The sequence below is a fragment of the Heterodontus francisci genome, chromosome 7 (genome assembly GCF_036365525.1).
Source record: "Heterodontus francisci isolate sHetFra1 chromosome 7, sHetFra1.hap1, whole genome shotgun sequence".
Lineage (NCBI taxonomy): Eukaryota > Metazoa > Chordata > Chondrichthyes > Heterodontiformes > Heterodontidae > Heterodontus > Heterodontus francisci.
In genome coordinates this window covers 57,461,791-57,485,071 of record NC_090377.1, presented here as the reverse complement: position 1 = coordinate 57,485,071, position 23,281 = coordinate 57,461,791, and the positions used below count along the sequence as shown (strand labels likewise).

Genomic DNA, 23,281 nt, shown 5'->3' with positions numbered 1-23,281 from the left:
TGTCCTGCTGAATTAATATTGTTGCAAGGATGCCTGTTGTTTTTATCAGTAGGGTGATACAAAACAAATCATAATATACAAAACCATAAGAGAATCATACTTTTGCCACAAATAATTTGAGAACTTACCCATCCCCAGATTGCTATTCTTGCCTCATCAATGAATCCCATTTCAATGAATTTTCTACAAAGAAGCAAAATATTGCTCAGTTTTATTGAACGTGTAAGTAATAAATTGTTTGCATATTCCAATACTTTTTCAAAGTCAGTATTTTAAATATTTTATACATGTGGAACACTTGTAACAATTTACGTTAATAAAGAACAAAAGTAATGCGCAATACATTATTCTTAGCTCTGACTAATTGTGCACCTTGTTGCTCTGATTTGATCTTCCACTTCATAAGTGCCCAGCCTTCGATATAACGCATGCATTATTTTGTCGCCTTGATAGCCACTTCCCCTTCCATCAAAACTGGCAACAATAATCTGCTCTGTGCTGGCGAGATAAGTTGCCCAGTCAATTGAGAAGCGGGCATCAGCTTTCTGACTGCAAGGCCCTCCATACCTGAAAGAAATGTCACAGCAACATTCATAGTTCTGGTTGTGAAGAAAATACTTTAATATTGGCTTAAAACATTCAAAGAATCTTCTGAAAATGCCCTACAGGCTTCAATTATTCCTACATCCCTAAATATTTTCCCACCAAATTTATTTAAAGTAACAAGTCTGAATTAATGAATAGAAGAGATTTCTTTGATTTTATAATTTGCCAGATATAATATATATTTCAGATTTTTTCCAAAGTTTCAAAGCCTTTGAGTTGACAAGATTTGTGTAACTGTACCTATAAACTCAGTAAATTAGTATTTGTATCCAATGATGCTGCAGAATAGGTGAGATAAAGTTAGAGCTCACTACATTTATAATTACATCACAATTTGCATTTGCACTGATAATGCTTGAAATTGCCCCAAAGCACAAGCGATTTTAGGGGCTGGGCTTCGTTAGCATATCACTTGCCAAGATGTCAACAGAGCAAGAGAGGCTCAAGGCTTCCTTTTGGGACTCAGAGGAGCATTCTTGCTTCTCGTGGTCTGCAAGGAAGGAAATAAAGTCTTAAAAACTTATTTTACTGGGCTTGGCTCTGGCTGCTGTTCCTACCAGTTTTAGCCTGGTGAGGAGCCATCACTCTTTCCTTGCTCAAGCCTCAGGTTAAAGAAGCAGATCTGGCCCTGTTGACATTATTGGAACCCAATCTGTATATTTAAAGAGGGCTTTGACAACTTGGGACAGGTGTCATTGCTGCCTGCAGATCAGGCAGTAAAGCAATGGCCAAGTCTCTTGCTCCAATTTAACTGCTTCCCCCCACTACCCACCCCAACTAAATTTTGCCAGTCGGAGGAGCAGTGGAGTTAAAATCAAGGCCATGGAATCAGAACGAATTTGTGTATTGTGTAATTAAGCCAGAATCAATATAAGGAAGTTACTGTTACAAAGAATCCCTCAGCTTCTACATAGTACAAATCTAGACTTTCAATGCCATATTCTCTGGATAAGATTATTTTGGCAGTTTAAAATAAGACATTAAGAAAAGTGGGAAGAGAGGAATAGGTCATACTAGATGTCATTGCTTTCAGCAGTTTAGTTTTTTAGGGAAAAGTAGACTTTGGAATTACACTTACACATCGATGAGCAGAGGATACTTTTTTGATTTATCAAAATGTGGTGGAAGTATCATCTGATACCAATAATCTGAAAAAAAATTAATTTAGTACCACTTAACACAATTGTCTTTAACATAGAACACAATTTGTATTGGAATATGACAAAGATAAAATATTGCCACTTTTTATTTTTTACTTATCAGACTTTAAGCAAATATTGATGCTGGATAAGCCACTTCCCTGTAGGTACACATAGGTGATTTATTTGTAATGCTTATCAGTGCTCTCAACCTACATATTAAACATTAACCAATTTCCAAATAGAATATTTTAGAAGTGTGCGCTATAGTTTCCGATCAAGCTGTTTTCTTGGTGAGTCAAGAACAAATATCATTTTGCCACTTTCACGGTTTGCTTCATTTTACCCTTGGATTAGATATACTTTTGGAAGACTACTGTGATCCCGAGAGATAATCCAAATAATAGTGGCTTCAAATGAATAAATAAGAAGTGTGTAGCACTTTACAACCCCTTAATATTTGCTTATTAAAGTGAAACTTTTATGCTGGATACTAATGTGAGTAATTGTTCACTTAAAGAGCTCAAGCAAACTTGGAGGGTGATGCACACATGGGCTAAATTTAATGAGCCTGCCCCCAGGCCCTGAAAAGGGCACTATTCCAGATCACATGGGCGGCCGACCCATTGCAATTATGCAGCGGGTGGCCATTTTGCATAGTGGAGGTGCGGGTCCCCACACCCCCAATTACGTGGCGGGGGTGGAATGCGTGTCGGCGATTATGGCGTCTGGAGTAGGTGCTGATGCCATATTTAAAGGCCTGCCAGCCCTTCATTCACTCTTGCCGTAGAGTCATTTGCAGCTTAACGCTTTGCTTGACTGGTTCCTGGACACCAACCCCCCCACCCCGAGAAGGACAGAAGATGATGGCCAAGGCAAGACAAAGGGTGGCCCCATGGTTCAGTGATGCCTCCCTGCAGATTCTCCTCCATGCTGCAATGGAAAGGCGGGAGGTTCTCTTCCCCAGCGATGGCAAGAAGAGGTCCTACCACCTTACCAAGTAAGCCTAGGTGGAAATCGCAGAGGAGGTCACTTGGTGTCTCCCAATGCAACTGGCTCCAGTGCAGGAAGAGGGCCAACGACCTCTTGCGTTCTGCAAAGGAGAGTGCTCCGTACTACTCGCCTTTTTGAGAATTGTATGTGACTACGCGGGAGGGTGCACGACATGGGGAGGGTAGCATTGCAATGTCTAGGCTTTCATTTTAACCTGACAGATGCATGGCTGCATCTCGACCACAGACCACCTTCTTTCATAGCTCACCCCCCTGAACTCCCCTGACAGCGAGTGTCAGCATGAGAGGGCTGGATTTAATGCGGCCAGCAGGCGTGCTGGTGGAGGCTTTCAGGGTCAAAAAAAAATCAGGATGGACGCGCACATCTAAAACTCAACATTGTGCTGTTAGTTCCACATTTTGTCAGCAGTGGGAAAGCTCCAAGGCAACTTTGCCACCACAAAGTGGCAGGATTGCAATTTGGATTGGTAAACAGCTGGTTAGAAAGTATTTGCATTGAAGTGAAGCAAACTTTATGGGGAGGAGTGGGGTTTCATATTTAGTCATTGGCACACAAGCATCTCATGCCTTCAGATCCCCGGCCATTTAAAGGTGATGCACCAAGGCAAGGCCTCAGAGCCACCAGGCAGCCATGGGGAATAGTGGAAGGGGAATGGGGGGTGTGGAGGGCATTGTTGACCTGTGGTTCTGGGCTCTCTGCAAGGGTGGGTGCAGTATTGGGTGCAAGGGTGGGGTGGGCACAGTCTCAGGTGCAAGAGTGTGAGCACTCTCAGGTGCAAGGTTGGCACAGTCTTGGGTGCTGGGCTCTCTGCAAGGGTGGGCACTGAGGGGCATTAGCACCTTTTCAGCAGGGAGTAACAACGGGAAGGTCCCAAGGCAAGTTCTTCCCTGCAAATCAGCTGACGTGGGTCTCATACACTCAGTCTTTGACCCATGCCGTGCAGCGAGGGAGGGCCAGGATGTAGCTGCGCCCGCCTGTGAAGTTCCAATAGGACAACAGCAGCAGCCAGCCACACCAAGAAGGACCTATCTACACCAGAGAATGTACTGAGTGTACTGAACTTGCCTCAGCGTCAGCCACGACTGCGGTTCTCCAGGGAGGGCATCACCAAATTACACACCATGCTGCAGGACTAGTTGTGACCTGTGGGCATTGGTAGATACCCAATGGCCGTGGTCCCGACGATCATTATGCCACTCATTTTTACATGTCTGGCTCGTTCCAGGGATCCAGAGGGGACATGTGTGGGGTCTCCCAGGCAGCAGCTGATCATTGTATTAAGGAAATGACCGATGCCTTGTTCAAGAGGGCCAGTGACTATGCATGGTACTGTATGTATGGAATGGAGGCCTGTGACCAGTGGTGTACCGCAGGGATCGGTGCTGGGACCCTTGTTGTTTGTAGTGTACATTAATGATTTAGACGTGAATATAGGAGGTATGATCAGTAAGTTCGCAGACGACACAAAAATTGGTGGTGTTGTAAATAGTGAGGAGGAAAGCCTTAGATTACAGGAGGATATAGATGGGCTGGTAAGATGGGCAGAGCAGTGGCAGATGGAGTTTAATCCTGAGAAGTGTGAGGTGATGCACTTTGGAAGGACGAACAAGGCAAGGGAATATACATTTGATGGTAGGACCCTAGGGAGTACAGAGGGACCTTGGGGTGCTTGTCCATAGATCACTGAAGCACAGGTAGATAAAGTGGTTTGGAAGGCATACGGGATACTTGCCCTTATTAGCCGAGGCAGAGAATATAAGAGCAGGGAGGTTATGCTAGAGCTGTATAAAATGCTAGTTAGGCCACAGCTGGAGTACTGTGTACAGTTCTGGTCACCACACTATTGGAAGGATGTGAGTGCACTGCAGAGGGTGCAGAGGAGATTCAGCAGGACGTTGCCTGGGCTGGAGCATTTCAGCTATGAAGAGAGACTGAAAAGGCTAGGGTTGTTTCCCTTAGAGCAGAGAAGGCTGAGGGGGGGGGGGGGGGGTGGGGGGGGACATGATTGAGGTATACAAAATTATGAGGGGCATTGATAGGATAGATAGGAGAACTTTTTCCCTTAGCGGAGGGGTCAATAACCAGGGGGCATAGATTTAAAGGTAAGGGGCAGGAAGTTGAGGCGAGTTGAGGAAATTTTTTTTCACCCAGAGAGTGGTTGCAATCTGGAACACACTGCCTGATGAGGTGGTAGAGGCAGGAACCCTCACAACATTTAAGAAGTATTTAGATGAGTACTTGAAACACCATAGCATACAAGGCTACGGGTCAAATGCAGGAAAATGGGATTAGAATGGACGGGTGCGTGATGGTTGGCATAGGCGCGTTGTGCCGAAGGGCCCGTTTCTGTGCTGCAAAACTCTATGACTGCCCCTGACAGTCAGGCAGAGAGGGCAATTGGTTTTGGGGCCCTCGCTGGATATGCCCAGGTGCAAGACGTCATCGACTGCACATGTGACCATCAAGTCTCCCACAAAGCAGCCAGCAGCCTTCATCAACAGAAGGGCTTCCATTCCATCAGTGTGTAACTGGTCTGTTACCACTGAAGGTGTTGACTGTAGGTTTGTGCCCACTTTCCGGAAGCAGCCACAACGCCTACATACTTTGACAGTCCCAGGTGCCACAGCTTTTCAGGCCTCCTGTTCGCTTTCAGAGATGGATTCTCAGGGACAAGAGCTACCCAATGAAGACGTAGCTGCTCAAGCCTGTGAGGAACCCTTGCACTGCAGCAAAGGAGGAACACCACCTGCCATGGGTCCACCCAAGCAGCCATTGAGCAGGCCGTTGTGCTTCTGAAGCTGAGGTTCCAGTGCATTGATCGATCCAGTGGAGCCTTGCAATATGCCCCAGCGAGGGTCTTGCCTACTGTGGTGCTCTGTTGTGCTCAGCACAATCTAGCACAACAGAGAGGGGAGGCCTTGCATGAAGGAGACATGATTGGTCACCAGTCCTCATCCGACGACGAGGATGTGGCAGAGGCCACTGAGCAGACAGCTTTGGATCTTGATCCCCTTTCACCAGAGACCCTTAAGGGAGGCACAACACAATCTCGATACATACATGATTCCTGCCACCATGGTGGCCTCTCAAACAGAACTCAATAAAGACTCACCTCATTGTATTCTGCCTGTTGCCTCCTTCCTATTTCACTCCAGTGCCTAGCGCCCAGCTTCACCACACGGACTGACACATCAGAGATGCTGGCTAAATGCGGCCTGTGCCTACACTGGCCGCCCATTGAGGGAGCAATCTCCTCATGCCACCCATGCGTGATGTAGGTCTCCAGAAGTGTGCTGGAGGACACATGAACACAATGTCTCCTCACTCTCTCGCATGGATACTCCATAGAGTCATAGAGTTATACAGCACAGAAACAGGTCCTTTGGCCCATCGCGTCTGTGCCGGCTATCAAGCACCTATCTACTTTAATCCCATTTTCCAGCACTTGGCCTGTAGCCTTGTATGCTATGGCATTTCAAGTGCTCATCTAAATACTTCTTAAATGCTGTGAGGGTTCCTGCCTCTACCACCCCTTCGGGCAGTGTGTTCCAAATTGCAACCACCCTCTGGGTGAAAAACGTTTTCCTGAAACCCTTCTAAACATCCTACACCTTAACTTGAATCTATGCCCCCTGGTTATTGCACCTTCCGCTAAGGGAAAAAGTTTCTTCCTAACTATCCTATCAATGCCCCTTATTATTTTCTATACTTCAAACAGGTCCCCCCTCAGCCTTCTCTGCTCTAAGGAAAACAACCCTAGCCTATCCAGTCTCTCTTCATAGCTGAAATGCTCCAGCCCAGGCAACATCCTGGTAAATCTCCTCTGCACTCTCTCCAGTGCAATCACATCATTCCTATAGTGTGGTGACCAGAACTGTACACAGTACTCCAGCTGTGACCGAACTAGCGTTTTATCCAGTCTCACTGTCCATGAGTGCACAGCCGCCCTGGCCCCCACTAGCTCCAGAGCCTCTTCCTCTGCTGGTGTCAGAGGACACACATCAGGGATCCAGATCCACATCATGGCCAGTCCTCAATGTCTCCATGGTATTATGGGGCCGTTTCTCATGAAAGCAGAAAGAGGGACTCAGTTAGACCTCTCACGAAGAACAACAGGACACCACTGCTAGCGGCAGCATCTCGTCACCTAATGGAGTCTCCCAAATGGCTCCTCCCCATGGCCACTCTCAGGGAAGATAATGGCGGCGTTACAGCCATGTGATGTGACACGGGTAGTTCCCACTGTTCAACTCCCCACCTGACTGCAGCAAGTATATTTGTATTAAGAGTTTAGCCCCTTGGTGCTTTATTTTTCAAATAAACAGATAGTGACAGGTTTTCTTGTAGGTTTTAAAAAGAGAAGGCCAATTGCTTATTGATCCATATGCCTCATCCCGAAATTGTCACAACCGCATCCACTCATGCATTCGCTAGTACATGCGCACAGACACACGCATAAGAACCACAAGATAGAGAAGAGGAAGGGTTTTTTTTAGTGGGGGAGGAAGGTTACAATAAACCTGTTCAATTCTCGAGACTCAAGTTCTAGATAATTGCAGGCCTGAAATGATTGTCGATTTCTCTCTTGATTGAAGGTTCTGTTGAACATGATGGGTCACTTCGAGTTCTCTCTGCTGTATATATGTCAAATTTTTGAGCAGGGCATCGGCTTTCTGGCTTGCTGGAATGCCAGCTGTTACAAGTAGCTTCACATCTGGGTCAGTCTCTCTCTCTCTCTCTCTCTGGCTGGCTTTTTATAAGGTAAAACTATATCATTTCTCACCTCCTGTTAGCAGACAATCTGGTTTCTGCCCCATGGTGATTGCACAATGGCCCAGGACGTAGCTACTTCACATCTCCTTTGTTTTATAAGACATTCGATTCTGGAATGCTTTTAGGATAGGTGTAAGATGGGTTTCATTGACATCTTTTGGCTTTGAAGATCTGTCCTTTGTCAGACTGTTTGGTTACACAAAAGGCCAATCCCCTTTCTCTTCGGTGGCCATTTTGGACAATTGTTCCCTTTTTAAAATAAAGGTTAGCTTTTGAAATACAAAGTCTGTTTTTTCATAACTCTTCAGAGTTAGTCCATGAATGTTTTATCATCGCATTTCTGATGTGCTTGACACCTCCCCCAAAAGGGAAAACATGAAATTCCTTGGATTTCATTTATATGGGTTTTTTTGGGTTTAGAAAGAGGGAAAAAAAGAAACAGCAATACAGTTTGGGGTCACACCACTTTACACATTCATTCACTCCTCAGGCTTCCAGCCTCTGATTTTTTTCATCATCCTTTCTTTGGATGAGGTACCATCAAAGAAATTGCATTTCTTTTGGTAACATGCTGTTAAATGGGGTTTCTCTCACACAAGTTTGTACTACTTTAGGAATGTTAATCTCCAGAACCATGTGACTGTTGGTGAAGCCTGTAGAATGCAAAATTCTGTTACTGCTTGTGGAAAGCATCTGACAGAATGTGGTAATGCCTCACCACCTTTGTGGTCACTCCTTTCCTTTGTAGTGCCCCCTCCCGTATAGATACATACAAACCCCAAAGAGGACAGGGATATGGAGGACTCACCTTGGCAGAGTGAAGGAAGTCATTGATCCTCTTGTGGCACTGGACCTAGTTCCAGGGGTGGGGGGAGGTGACCCATGGCTGCTGACCTCCTCTGAGATCTCCATCCAGGCTTGCTTGCTCAGGTGGGAAAGTCTCTTCTTGCCATCCCTTGGAAAGAGGATCTCCTCCCTTTCCCTTGAAGCCTGGAGAAGAAACTCCAGGGAGGCATCACTAAACCGTGGGGCCACCCAGTGTCATGCCTCGGACACTGCCCCAGTTGGCTCCCGCTCCATCCAGTCCAGTCCTGGAGCAGGGGCACAGAGAAGTGCAGGAGACGCAGCAGCATTAGAGGGCGGGGTCCAGCAACAGCAGCAGAGGGAGTTCCAGGAATGTCCAGCAGCAGCAGTAGAGGGGTGGTCCAGGAGTTACAATAGCAGCAGCAATAGAGGGGGTTCCAGCAGCACTCCAGATTCACTGTATCAGTGAAAGGCAGAAGTAGAAGCAGGGCTGGCAGCATTTTAAAGATGGCACCAGCACCTCATGGCCTGCCCCCAACAATAGGATAAGCCCAGTTTTTGGTGCCACCACTGGGACCTGCAACCAACTAACAAAATTCAGGCGTATGGATCATAAATATAAGATAATCAGTAAGAAATACCATAAGGAATTCTAGAGAAACTTCTTTGCTTATAATGGTGAAAATGTAGAGCTTCCAACCACATGAACTGGTTGAGATAAATGGCAATGATGTATTGAAGGGCAGCTTGATAAGTAAATTGGGGGAATGGAATAGAAGGATATGGTGATTGAGCGAGATGAAGTAAGGTGGGAAGAGATTTGTGTGGAACATAGACACTGACATAGACCCTTTGTGCTTAAAGGTCTGTTTCTGTGCTGTAAATTCTATGTAATCCCTATAAAATCTACAATTTGTCATCCTGTGTTCTCTCATTGTCACCAAATACAGATGATTTCAAAGTGAAAGGGGAAAAGTTTAGGGTGGATATGCGTGGAAAGTTCTTTACGCAGAGGGTGGCGGGTGCCTGGAACGCGTTGCCAGCGGAGGTGGTAGATGCGGGCACGATGGCATCTTTTAAGATGTATCTAGACAGATACATGAATGGGCAGGAAGAAAAGAGATACAGACCCTTAGAAAATAGGCGACATGTTTAGATAGAGGATCTGGATCGGCGCAGGCTTGGAGGGCCGAAGAGCCTGTTCCCGTGCTGTAATTTTCTTTGTTCTTTGTTCATTTAAAACAGGGAAAAGCTAACAATACATCTATGCTTGACTCAGTACTATCTAATGGACTTGTGGGTTGTAAAGTGGATAAATTGTAAGTCCATCTTAACAGATGGATTAATATTTAAGGACAATACAATAGACAGACGAGCTGGTCTTTTATTGTTCAACATTTAACCTAAGTATGCCTCCTAGACAAATAGGGCAGACATTTTCCTGGGCCTGCGATGGCAGGCTGGGAGATGGTGCTGGGGGGCTGATAAAATAGCAGGGAGCTGTGTCAGGATGGCTCCCTGACCTTTCCTGCTGCCAGGGAGGTTTCCCAGTGGCAAGCTGGGAGCTGGACTGGTTGCAGGCAGGTTATTTAAATAATTAAATCCCCTATTATGGTTGATCTTTTGGGGCCACGGGCATTTTGCTGGCAGCAGGGCAGTTCCCCGCCGTGGATGGAGGCTGCCAGCTTTATCGAGACAGTCTCCTTGTGCCAGCTTGGGAGGTAATTGGAGCCAGAGGCTCCATGGCCCATAGAAGGGGCCACTGGGAGGAAAGACATTGCCCACTGCCCTGATACTGTACTGGAGGGGGTTCTCTCTCCAATCCACAGCGCCTTTCACCTTGGCCATCCAGAATATTAAATTAAAATTTCCTCAGAGGGTGCCCACCTCTCTCATGGGGATGCCAAGGCTTCAGAGCTGCCAGCCCTCTGATTGGGCCAGCAGCATCTGCATCCTGTCCAGCTCAGAGGTGGCCAATTACGAAGCTGCTTCCAGGAATATTACTGAGCTGGTCCTGCTGCCAGCAAGTATGGGCTCGGGACTCCAATTTGGTCCTGGTGTCAGTGTCCTGAAGCCGCAGTAAAATTCAGCCTATAAAGCTAATAGACAAAGTGTACTTAATAGATACCGCATTAAAAATAGCCTGTTTGAATAAATAAGATAGTGCTATAAAAATTATTTTCTTATTTCAACCAATAATCTCTGAATGTGTTAAAAAGTTTAAACAAATTAATAGCCCATAATGGGCATCCCCAACTGAGCCCTGCCCTGCTCCGGATCCACCTGAATGGTTTGCTCCCTGGCTGAGTTCAGATCTATCCAACTGCCCATCTTCCCATCTGAGTCTAGGTTATCAGAGTGTTGTAAATGGGAATATTATTCATTGCAATAACCCAGATCAGCAAATCAGTGTTGTTTGCAAATGCATTAGAAGTTACTACCTGCAGGAATGACACTGCACAGTTTCAAGTACATACGAACATACAAATTAGGAGCAGATGTAGGCCACTTGGCCCCTCGATTGTGTTCCACCATTCAATAAGATCATGGCTGATCTAATTGTAACCTCGACTCTACATTCCCGTCATCCCCAATAATCTTTCATCCCCTTTATCAAGAATCTATCCACCTCTGCCTTAAAAATATTTAAAGACTCTGCTTCCACTATCTTTTGAACAACGAACAAAGAACAAAGAAAATTACAGCACAGGAACAGGCCCTTCGGCCCTCCAAGCCTGCGCCGATCCAGTTCCTCTATCTAAACATGTCGCCTATTTTCTAAGGGTCTGCATCTCTTTACTTCCTGCCCATTCATGTATCTGTCTAGATACGTCTTAAAACACGCCATCGTGCCCACCTCCACTGGCAACGCGTTCCAGGCACCCACCACCCTCTGCGTAAAGAACTTTCCACGCATATCCCCCCTAAACTTTTCCCCTTTCACTTTGAACTCGTGTCCCCTAGTAATTGAATCCCCCACTCTGGGGCAAAAACTTCTTGCTATCCACCCTGTCTTTACCTCTCATGATTTTGTACACCTCAATCAGGTCCCCCCTCAACCTCCGTCTTTCTAATGAAAATAATCCTAATCTACTCAACCTCTCTTCATAGCTAGCGCCCTCCATACCAGGCAACATCCTGGTGAACCTCCTCTGCACCCTCTCCAAAGCATCCACATCCTTTTGGTAATGTGGCGACCAGAACTGCACGCAGTATTCCAAATGTGGCCGAACCAAAGTCCTATACAACTGTAACATGACCTGCCAACTCTTGTACTCAATACCCCGTCCGATGAAGGAAAGCATGCCGTATGCCTTCTTGACCACTCTATTGACCTGAGTTGCCACCTTCAGGGAACAATGGACCTGAACACCCAAATCTCTCTGTACATCAATTTTCCCCAGGACTTTTCCATTTATTGTATAGTTCACTCTTGAATTGGATCTTCCAAAATGCATCACCTCGCATTTGCCCGGATTGAACTCCATCTGCCATTTCTCTGCCCAACTCTCCAATCTATCTATATTCTGCTGTATTCTCTGACAGTCCCCTTCACTATCTGCTACTCCACCAATCTTAATGTCATCTGCAAACTTGCTAATCAGACCACCTATACTTTCCTCCAAATCATTTATGTATATCACAAACAACAGTGGTCCCAGCACGGATCCCTGTGGAACACCACTGGTCACATGTCTCCATTTTGAGAAACTCCCTTCCACTGCTACTGTCTGTCTCCGGTTGCCCAGCCAGTTCTTTATCCATCTAGCTAGTACACCTTGGACCCCATGCGCCTTCACTTTCTCCATCAGTCTACCATGGGGAACCTTATCAAACGCCTTACTGAAGTCCATGTAAATGACATCTACAGCCCTTCCCTCATCAATCAACTTTGTCACTTCCTCAAAGAATTCTATTAAGTTTGTAAGACATGACCTTCCCTGCACAAAACCATGTTGCCTATCACTGATAAGCCCATTTACTTCCAAATGGGAATAGATCCTATCCCTCAGTATCTTCTCCAGCAGCTTCCCGACCACTGACGTCAGGCTCACCGGTCTACAATTACCTGGATTATCCCTGCTACCCTTCTTAAACAAGGGGACAACATTAGCAATTCTCCAGTCCTCCGGGACCTCACCCGTGTTTAAGGATGCTGCAAAGATATCTGTTAAGGCCCCAGCTATTTCCTCTCTCGCTTCCCTCAGAAACCTGGGATAGATCCCATCCGGACCTGGGGACTTGTCCACCTTAATGCCTTTTAGAATACCCAACACTTCCTCCCTCCTTATGCCGACTTGACCGAGAGTAATCAAACATCTGTTCCTAACCTCAACATCCGTCATGTCCCTCTCCTCGGTGAATACCGATGCAAAGTACTCATTTAGAATCTCACCCATTTTCTCTGACTCCACGCATAACTTTCCTCCTTTGTCCTTCAGTGGGCCAATCCTTTCTCTAGTTACCCTCTTTCTCCTTATATATGAATAAAAGGCTTTGGGATTTTCCTTAATCCTGTTTGCTAAAGATATTTCATGACCCCTTTTAGCCCTCTTAATTCCTCGTTTCAGATTGGTCCTACATTCCCGATATTCTTTCAAAGCTTCGTCTTTCTTCAGCCGCCGAGACCTTATGTATGCTTCCTTTTTCCTCTTAGCTAGTCTCACAATTTCACATGTAATCCATGGTTCCCTAATCTTGCCATTTCTATCCCTCATTTTCACAGGAGCATGTCTCTCCTGCACGCTAATCAACCTCTCTTTAAAAGCCTCCCATATATCACATGTGGATTTACCTTCAAACAGCTGCTCCCAATCTACATTCCCCAGCTCCTGCCACATTTTGGTATAGTTGGCCTTCCCCCAATTTAGCACTCTTCCTTTAGGACCACTCTCGTCTTTGTCTTGAGTATTTTAAAGCTTACGGAATTGTGATCACTATTCCCAAAGTAGTCCCCTATTGAAACTTCAACCACCTGGCCAGGCTCATTCCCTAACACCAGGTCCAGTATGGCCCCTTCCCGAGTTGGACTATTTACAGACTGCTCTAGAAAACCCTCCTGGATGCTCCTTACAAATTCTGCTCCATCTAGACCTCTAACACTAAGTGAATCCCAGTCAATGTTGGGAAAATTTAAATCTCCTGTCACCACCACCCTGTTGCTCCTACATCTTTCCATAATCTGTTTACATATTTGTACCTCTATCTCACGCTCGCTGTTGGGAGGCCTGTAGTACAGCCCCAACATTGTTACCGCACCCTTCCTATTTCTGAGTTCTGCCCATATTGCCTCACTGCTCGAGTCCTCCATAGTGCCCTCCTTCAGCACAGCTGTGATATCCTCTTTGACCAGTACTGCAACTCCTCCACCCCTTTTACCTCCCTCTCGATCCCGCCTGAAGCATCGATATCCTGGGATATTTAGTTGCCAATCATGCCCTTCCCTCAACCAAGTCTCAGTAATAGCAATATCATACTCCCAGGTACTAATCCAAGCCCTAAGTTCATCTGCCTTACCTACTACACTTCTTGCATTAAAACAAATGCACCTCAGACCACCAGTCCCTTTGCGTTCATCATCTGCTCCCTGCCTACTCTTCCCCTTAGTCACACTGACTTCATTATCTAGTTCCTTACAGGCTTTAGTTACTACCTCCTTACTGTCAACTGACCTCCTCATTTGGTTCCCATCCCCCTGCCACATTAGTATAAACCCTCCCCAACAGCGTTAGCAAAAGCACCCCCAAGGACATTGGTTCCAGTCCGGCCCAGGTGTAGACCGTCAAATTTGTAATAGTCCCACCTCCCCCAGAACCGGTCCCAATGTCCCAAAAATCTGAACCCCTCCTTCCTGCACCATCTCGCAAGCCACGCATTCATCCTGACTATTCTTTCATTTCTACTCTGACTAGCACGTGGCACTGGTAGCAATCCTGAGATTACTACCTCTGAGGTCCTACTTTTTAAACTTGGCTCCTAACTCCCTAAACTCTGCTTGTAGGACCTCATCCAGTTTTTTACCTATATCATTGGTGCCTATGTGCACAACGACAACTGGCTGTTCACCCTCCCTCTTCAGAATGTTCTGCAGCCGATCTGAGACATCCCTGACCCGTGCACCTGGGAGGCAACATACCATTCGGGAGTCTCGTTTTCGACCACAGAACCGCCTATCTACTCCCCTTACAATCGAATCCCCTATGACTATGGCCCTTCCACTCATTTTCCCACCCTTCTGAACAGCAGAGCCAGCCACAGTGCCATGAACCTGGCTACTGCTGCCTTCCCCTGGTGAGCCATCGCCCTCAACAGTATCCAAAACGGTATACTTGTTTTGGAGGGAGATGACCGCAGGGGACTCCTGCGCTGCCTTCCTGCTCTTTCTCTGCCTTTTGGTCACCCATTCCCTTTCTCCCTCAGCAATCCTAATCTGCGGTGTGACCAATTCACTAAACGTGCTGTCCACGACTTCCTCAGCATCGCGCATGCTCCAAAGTTTTGAGGACGAGAGCTCCAAAGACTCACGAACCTCAGAGAAACAAATTCTCATCTCTTTTAAATAGTGACCCCTAGTTGAAGATTCTCCCGCTAGGGGAAACCTCCTTTCCACATCCACCCTGTCAAGCCTCCTCAGGATCTTATATATTTCAATCAAGTTGCCACTTACTCTTCTAACTCCCAGCAAATACAAGCTGAGCCTGTCCAACCTTTCCTCATAAGATAATCCGCCCATTCCAGGTATTCGTCTAGTAAACCTTCTCTGAACTGCCTCCAATGCATTTACATCGTTCCTTAAATAAGGAGATCAATACTGTACACAGTACTCCAAATGCGGCACAGTGGCGTAGTGGTTAGCACCGCAGCCTCACAGCTCCAGCAACCTGCGTTCGGTTCTGGGTACTGTGCGGAGTTTGCAAGTTCTCCCTGTGACCGTGTAGGTTTCTGCTGGGTGCTCTGGTTTCCTCCCACAGCCAAAGACTTGCAGGTTGATAGGTAAATTGGCCATTGTAAATTGCCCGTAGTGTAGGTAGGTGGTAGGAGAATTGAGGGAAGGTGGGGATGTGGTTGGGAATATGGGATTAATGTAGGATTAGTATAAATGGGTGGTTGATGGTTGGCACAGACTCAGTGGGCTGAAGGGCCTGTTTCAGTGCTGTATGACTCAATGCTCTGTATAACTGAAGCATAACCTCCCTACTTTTGTATTCAATTCCCCTTGCAATAAACAATAACTTTCTATTAGCTTTCCTAATTACTTGCTGATTCGTATGTTCGTATCAAGGGGGTGGAAGGTTATCAGGGGTAGGTGGAAATGTGGAGTAATCAGTTCAGCCATGAACTTATTGAATGGAGGAGCAGGCTCCAAGGGCAGAGTGGCCTAGCTCCTAATTCCAGCTCCTAATTCGTATGTTTGTTCGTAACCTTTTGCGATTCATGGACTAGGACACCCAGATCTCTCTGCATCTCAGAGCTCAGCAATCTCTCACCATTTAGATAATATGCTTCGTTTTTATTCTTTCTGCCAAAATGGACATTTTCACATTTTCCCACATTATACTCCATTTGCCAGATCTTTGCCCACTCATTTAACCTATCTATATTCCTTTGCAGCCTCCTTATGTCCACTTCACAACTTACTACCTTTCATCAGCAAATTTAGCAACCATACCTTCATGGTCCCTTCATCCAAGTCATTTATTTAAATTGGAAAAAGTTGAGGCCCCAGCATTGATCATGTATTGATCACCTGTTACATCTTGATAACCACAAAATGACCCATTTATGCCTACTCTCTGTTTCCTGTTAGCTAACTAATCTTCTTTCCTTGCCAATATGTTACCCCCTGACACCATGAGCTTCTATTTTCTGCAATAACCTTTGATATGGTACCTTATCAAATGCCTTCTGGAAATCTAAGTACAGTACATCCACCGGTTCCCCTTTATCCACAGCACAAGTTACTTCTTCAAAGAACTCCAATAAATTGGTTAAACATGACTTCCCTTTCACAAAACCACGTTGACTCTGCCTCATTACCTTGAATTTTTCTAAGTGTCAAAGAACAAAGAACAAAGAACAAAGAAAATTACAGCACAGGAACAGGCCTTTCGGCCCTCCAAGCCTGCGCCGATCCAGATCCTCTATCTAAACATGTCGCCTATTTTCTCAGGGTCTGTATTTCTTTTCTTCCTGCCCATTCATGTATCTGTCTAGATACATCTTAAAAGACGCCATCGTGCCCGCATCTACCACCTCTGCTGGCAACGCGTTCCAGGCATCCACCACCCTCTGCGTAAAGATCTTTCCACGCATATCCCCCCTAAACTTTTCCCCTTTCACTTTGAACTCATGTCCTCTAGTAATTGAATCCCCCACTCTGGGAAAAAGCCTCTTGCTATCCACCCTGTCTATACCTCTCATGATTTTGTCCTGTTATAATGTCTTTAATAATAGCGTCTAACATTTTCCCTAAGACAGATATCAAGCTAACTGTCTCCTCTTTTTGAATAAGGGAAGTACATTTGCTATTTGCCAATCTGATGGAACATTCCCCGAAATCTAGGGAGTTTTGGAAAATTAAGACCAATGCATCAACTATCTCAATCACCACTTCTTTTACGACCCTAGGATGAAGTCCATCAGGACCCGGGGACTTGTCAGCCCGCAGCTCCAACAATTTGCTCCCTTTCTGAGCTGGAGAGGTTGTGTGGCATTGCAGGAATATAAATCTTGTTATTAAAAAGCTACTCATGCTGTTAAATACCAATCCTAGTGTTCTGTAGCCAGTTTCATTGGAAATTAACGTGCAAATGCAGCAATTTCTTGAAACTCAGAGAGGTTAGAGGGAAGCTGCCATTTTTGCAAGGCTAACAGCAGAGCTGCACAAAGCATCTGGCGATTCAAAATTCATGGGTTATCTCTTCCTCAACAGAAGTTGCTGGATGATTTACACATTAATAATGTGTGCATATTAAACTCAGTTATTTTGGCAGCACATCCTGAGCTAATGTCCATAATTCATTGCTATATATTACTATATGAATTGAGAAATATTGCTATACAAGAAATAGATTATAAAGAAATTAACATTCTGATCTACTAAGGAGGTGCACAGCCACACAAGCATGAACCATGGACAATAGGAAGGTTTGTTGCTGTACTCTTTGCTAGCAGCATTAAATAGTGAGTTCCAGGTGTCATACTAAACTTGTTTACATAAAATCACTCTGTGGTGCTTCCTGTTTCTCAATGCAGACACAAATTATAACAATATGCTCGCTGTGAGAACTGCTCTCTACTAAGAACATGAGATGGAAATCAGACCTCAAATATCCGCTCTCAAGTCAGATTTTAGATAGCTAGCTGCAGAGAAAAGTCCTTTTACTTTGCTTCATAATGTACTTTAAAACCAACTTAAGTTTTATAATGTTGAGAATATAAACCTAATGTGATAAATAGACTAGTAATTGAGAATGCTTCAAACAATTGAGAGAGTATCTAACTTGTACTTACTTTTTGCTACATTTTAATATGAAACAGCTGTAAATTCAGAACAAATCTAAAACCCCAACTGCAGTTTAAACAGGAAATCAGCAGCATACAAAAATGAGCAAATGAATTTATGAACATATGAAAAATGAAGAACAGGAAAAGACCTAACGGCCCACCCAGCTCATTGCTAAACATAATGTTAATTATTTAATTGTGCCTTCTAATCTATCATTTCTACAAAGGAAGCACCTCTCTAGCAAATGTTGACTCTTAGAACAATTCCAGTGAAATTCCTTTGCGTTCAGCTTCAAGTTTTGTCACATTTACACCCATGGCAAGATCTCAGAACTATTAAATATAAACATAAAAGTGTAATTCGCAAAATGTAATGGGCATTATAATTGTACTGTAGTCACATCAACATACTGCCCCACTCTTTCCAGGGAACAGGCAAAGATCAAAGGTTTACTGATATTGCAGATGATTAGTACCTCAACTCCACTTTCTCACCTTTGTTCCGTATCACTTGATGCTCTCATCTAACAAAAATCTACCAATCTCAGTCTTGAAAATATCAATTGACCTTGCCTCAGCAGCCTTTTGTGGAGCAAATTCCACATTTCTGCTACCCTTTGCATGAAAACGTGCTTCCTGATTCCACTCCTAAATGTGCTAACACTAATTTTAAGATTATATCCTTTTGTTCTTGATTCCTCCACCATCAGAAATAGTTCTTCTCGATCTTATCATTGAACCATAAAATGAGAAAACAGAGAAGGAACCCATTCAGCCCATCATGCCTATGCTTATCTTTAGTAGAGCTATCTAATTTGTCCTACTCCTTTGTTCTTTCCCCATAGCCTTGTAAATTTTTCCCTTTAATTTCTTATCAAATTCTCTTTTGAAAGTTACTTTTGACTCTGCTTCTACCAGCCTTTCAGTTAGTGCATTCCAGGTCACAACAAAAAATATTAGTGAGGCGATTTTCACCATCTCAAGCCATGAGCTGAAAACTTACCAAATGTTTTATTTAGCTAATCTTAACTATTAAAACCTGCTGACAGTCTCTTTGTTAATATTACCACATTGATTGGTTTAATTACAAAGTTCCTTTTAAAATTTGCTTGTTGTGCATGGTGAGTTTTTGCAGAGCATGGTCTCTAAGTTTTATTTTGCACAGCCGTGCATGTGCAGAATTTATCACAGAATAAGGCCTGCATAGTACCCCCCAGGCTGCTACACGGAGGTGCACTCACGCTGTTTAGAGGGAACACTGCTTAGCTGCTCACATTGCTATTGAAAACTATTGCTATCAGGATGATTGGGTTTCAGTTTGTGAAGCAATATATTGGTAGCATTCAGGAGTTAAAAATACATCAGACTTTTCTGCACAATAATTACATTGGTTTAACTTACTTGTACCATCTAGTTCCAAAGGCTGGAGAATTTTTGTTGGCATCTGAATATTCTGAAGATGTTCTTCCAATTTTTGGTTATCTTCAAGCACTTTTACCTCTTAAAATAAAAAAATATGTTTTTAGTTCCTCGAACTTCTAAGATGAGATTCACCTTACCATCAAACAGGGTCTACTTACTAGCTAAAATAAAATAACTGGCTGTACAGTTCAGAAATTACTGATAATAATAAATCTAGTTTATCAAAAATGCAGAAAAGATTTTGTGGTTGTGTAATAAAGCAATATTTTTACATCACATGGCAGAAGATAGGATTAGATATAATATAGGCTGAGTAAAGCAGGATGCCCTCTTTCTGAGCATTAATGCAGCTGTTCTATGATACCATGATGAGTGCTTAATGTGAAATTTTCCACTGGTTAATATGTTCACGTTTTCAAAGTGAATTGTCCTTGACTACCTGAAACCTAATTTCACTCTAAACACTATAATGAAGGGACAAAGTGGTCGGTAAAAAATGGACAGCAGCAGGCGAGTGATGGTAAATTTAAACAAGTCACCATTTATGAAATAAGGAACTCTGAGTGGTAATAAGATTTAATTTATGGAGTGTCTCCTGACAAAGCAGAGCATCTGCAGAGAAATTGCCGACGTCATCAGTACATCCAAACATTTGCCAGCTTGCCAGTATGAATCTGTGCATGCATGCACTAACGTCACCACGCAATAACGCCAGATGTAATGGCGTCCAAGCGTTGACTCGCACCTCAATGGCTGCAATTGCTGCCACCGTTCCCCCTCAACAGTACCTTGCATTGGTTGCTCACTTCCCGCCCAACTCGCCGCTTCAGCTGCTTGCTTCCGGCCTCTTTGCTCTCCACCCCCCGCAACCCACACCCCCCCCCCAACCCTCGGCTGCTCCCTCCTGGCCTCGCCGCTACCCCCTGGCCACTCACTCCCGGCTTTGCCACTTTCGCCCTCGGCCAGTCGGGGGAGGTGGTGGTGGCATAGTGGACTCGTAACGCAGAGACACAGGGTATTGCTCTGGGGACATGGGTTCGAATCTCACCATGGCAGAAGGTAGAATTCGAATTCAATTAATAAATCTGGAATTAAAAGCTAATCTAATGATGGCCATGAAACCATTGTCGATTGTTGTAAAAACCCATCTGTTTCACTAATGACCTTTAGGGAAGGAAATCTGCTGTCCTTACCTGGTCCGGCCTATATGTGACTCCAGACCCACAACAATGTGGTTAACCCTTAAATGGTCTAGCAAGCCACTCAGTTGTATCAAACTGCTACAAAGTCAATAAGGAATAAAACTGGACGGACCACCCAGCAACGACCCAGGCATCGGGAGCAACAGCAAACCCAGCCCTGTCGACCCTGCAAAGTCCTTCAGACTAACATCTGTGGGCTTGTGCCAAAGATGGGAGAGTTGTCCCATAGACTAGTCAAGCAACAGCCTGACATAGTCATACTCACGGAATACAATGTCCCAGACACTGCCATCACCATCCCCGGGTATATCCTGCCCCACCAGCAGGACAGATCCAGCAGAGGTGGCAGTACATAGTTGGGAGGAAATTGCCCTGACGTATGCAATATCAGCTCCGGACCCCATGAAGTCTCATGGCATCAGGTCAAACGTGGGCAAGGAAATCTCCTGATTACCATCTACAGCACCACCAACACCAACCCCCACCCCCCCAGCTGATGAATCAGTACTCCTCCATGTTGATCACCACTTGGAGGAAGCACTGAGGGTGGCGCGGGCACAGAATGGGTGGGGGACTTCAGTGTCCATCACCAAGAGTGGGTCAGTAGCACCACTACTGATCGAGCCCTAAAGGACATTGCTGCTAGACTGGGTCTGCGGCACGTGTTGAGAGAACCAACAAAAGGGAATAACATACTTGAACTCATCATCACCAATCTGCCTGTCGCAGATGCATCTGTCCATGACAACATTGGAAGGAGTGACCACTGCACAGTCTTTGCGGAGACAAAGTCCCATCTTCACATTGAGGATACCCTCCATCAGCGTGTGTGGCAATAACACTGGGCTAAATGAGATAGATTTCGAACAGATCTAGCAACGCAAAACTGGGCATCCATGAGACACTGTGGGACATCAGCAGCAGCAGAATTGCACAAAACCACAATCTGTAACTTCATTGCCCGGGATATACCCCACTCGACCATTACCATCAAGCCTGGGGATCAACCCTGGTTCAATGAAGAGTGCAGGAGGGCAGGCCAGGAGCAGCACCAGGCATACCTCAAAATGAGGTGTCAACCTGGTGAAGCTACAACACAGGACTACTTGCATGCCAAACTGCGTAAGCAGCATGCAATAGAGCCAAGCGATCCCATAACCAACGGATCAGATCTGAGCTCTACAGTCCTGCCATATTCAGTGGTGAATGGTGGTGGATAATTAAATAACCAACTGGAGGAGATGGCTCCACAAATATCCCCATCCTCAAGGATGAGGGAGCCCAGCACATCAGTGCAAAAGATAAGGCTGAAGCATTTGCAACAATCTTCAGCCAGAAGTGCCGAGTTGATGATCCATCTCAGCCTCCTCCTGAAGTCCCTAGCATCACAGATGCCAGACTTCAGCCAATTCAATTCACCCTGCGTGATATCAAGAAACGACTGAAGGCACTGGATACTGAAAAGGCTATAGGCCCTGACAATATTCTGGCAAAAGTACTGAGGTCCTGCACTCTAGAACTTACTGCACCCCAAGCCAAGCTGCTCCAGTATAGCTACAACACTGGCATCTACCCGGCAATGTGGAAAATTGTCCAGGTATGTCCTGTACACAAAAAGCAGGACAAATCCAACCCAGCCAAGTACCGTGCCAACAGTCTACTCTCAATCATCAGTAAAGTGATGGAAGGTGTCGTCGACAGTGCCATTAAGCGGCACTGGCTTAGCAATAACCTGCAAGTGACGCTCAGTTTGGGTTCCCTCAGCTCCTGATCTCATTATAGCCTTGGTTCCAACATGGACTCAAAAGTTGAGGCGAGAGAGTGACTGCCCTTGACATCAAGGCAGCATTTGACTGAGTATCGCATCCAGGAGCCCTAGCAAAACTGGAGTCAATGGGAATTACTGGGAAAACTCTCCGCTGATTAGAATCACACCTAGCACAAATGAAGATGGTTGTGGTTGTTGGAGGTCAATCATCTCAGCTCCAGGACATCACTGCAGGAGGTCCTCAGGGTAGTATCCTAGGCTCAACCATCTCTAGCTGCTTCATCAATGACATTTCTTCAATCATAAGGTCAGAAGTGGGGATGTTCGCTGATGATTGCACAATGTTCAGCACCATTTGCAACTCCTCAAATACTGAAGCAATCCGTGCAGAAATGCAGCAAGACCTGGACAATATACAGGCTTGGACTGATAAGTGGCAAGTAACATTCGCGCCACGTAAGTGCTGGGTAATGACCATCTCCAACAAGAGAGAATCTAACCATCTCCCCTTGACATTCAATGGCATTACGATCATTGAATCCCCCAATATCAACATCCTGGTGGTTACCACTGACCAGAAACTGAACTGGTCAGAGGCTAGGAATCCTGTGGCGAGTAACTCACCTGTCTCCCCAAAGCCTGTCCACCATCTACAAGGCATAAGTCAGGAGTGTGGTGGAATACTCACCTCTTGGCTGGATGGGTGCAGCTCCAACAACACTAAAGAAGCTCAACACCATCCAGGACAAAGCAGGCCGCTTGGTTGGCACACCATCCACAAACATTCACTCCCTCCACCACCGATGCACAATGGCAGCAAGGCTCCTTCGATAGCACCTTCCAAACCCGCGACCTCTACAACTAGAAGGACATGGGCAGCAGATGCACGGGAACACCATCACCTGCAAGTTCCCCTCCAAGCCACACACCATCCTGACTTGGAATTATATCACCGTTACTTCACTGTCACTGGGTCAAAATCCTGGAACTGCCTTCCTAACAGCACTGTGGGTGTACTTACAGCCCAAGGACTGCAGCAGTTCAAG

At 45.3% G+C, this 23,281-nt stretch overlaps 1 protein-coding gene and 1 long non-coding RNA gene across 4 annotated transcripts in view; one reads left to right on the top strand and one right to left on the bottom strand.

Moving 5' to 3' along the window:
* The window catches only part of fap (fibroblast activation protein, alpha), a 141,557-nt gene that overhangs the window by 34,429 nt on the left and 83,847 nt on the right, over window positions 1–23,281 (bottom strand). For all 3 annotated transcript variants that reach the window (XM_068035239.1, XM_068035241.1, XM_068035240.1), the window contains 4 exons: window positions 19,245–19,343; window positions 1,685–1,754; window positions 373–567; window positions 129–183 (listed from right to left, as the gene is read on the bottom strand). In XM_068035239.1, coding sequence (XP_067891340.1) covers window positions 129–183; window positions 373–567; window positions 1,685–1,754; window positions 19,245–19,343 — 419 coding nt within the window. The remainder of the gene's footprint in view (window positions 1–128; window positions 184–372; window positions 568–1,684; window positions 1,755–19,244; window positions 19,344–23,281) is intronic.
* LOC137372002 (uncharacterized) overlaps window positions 1–23,281 on the top strand; it is a 91,529-nt gene that overhangs the window by 23,650 nt on the left and 44,598 nt on the right. The window lies entirely within an intron of this gene.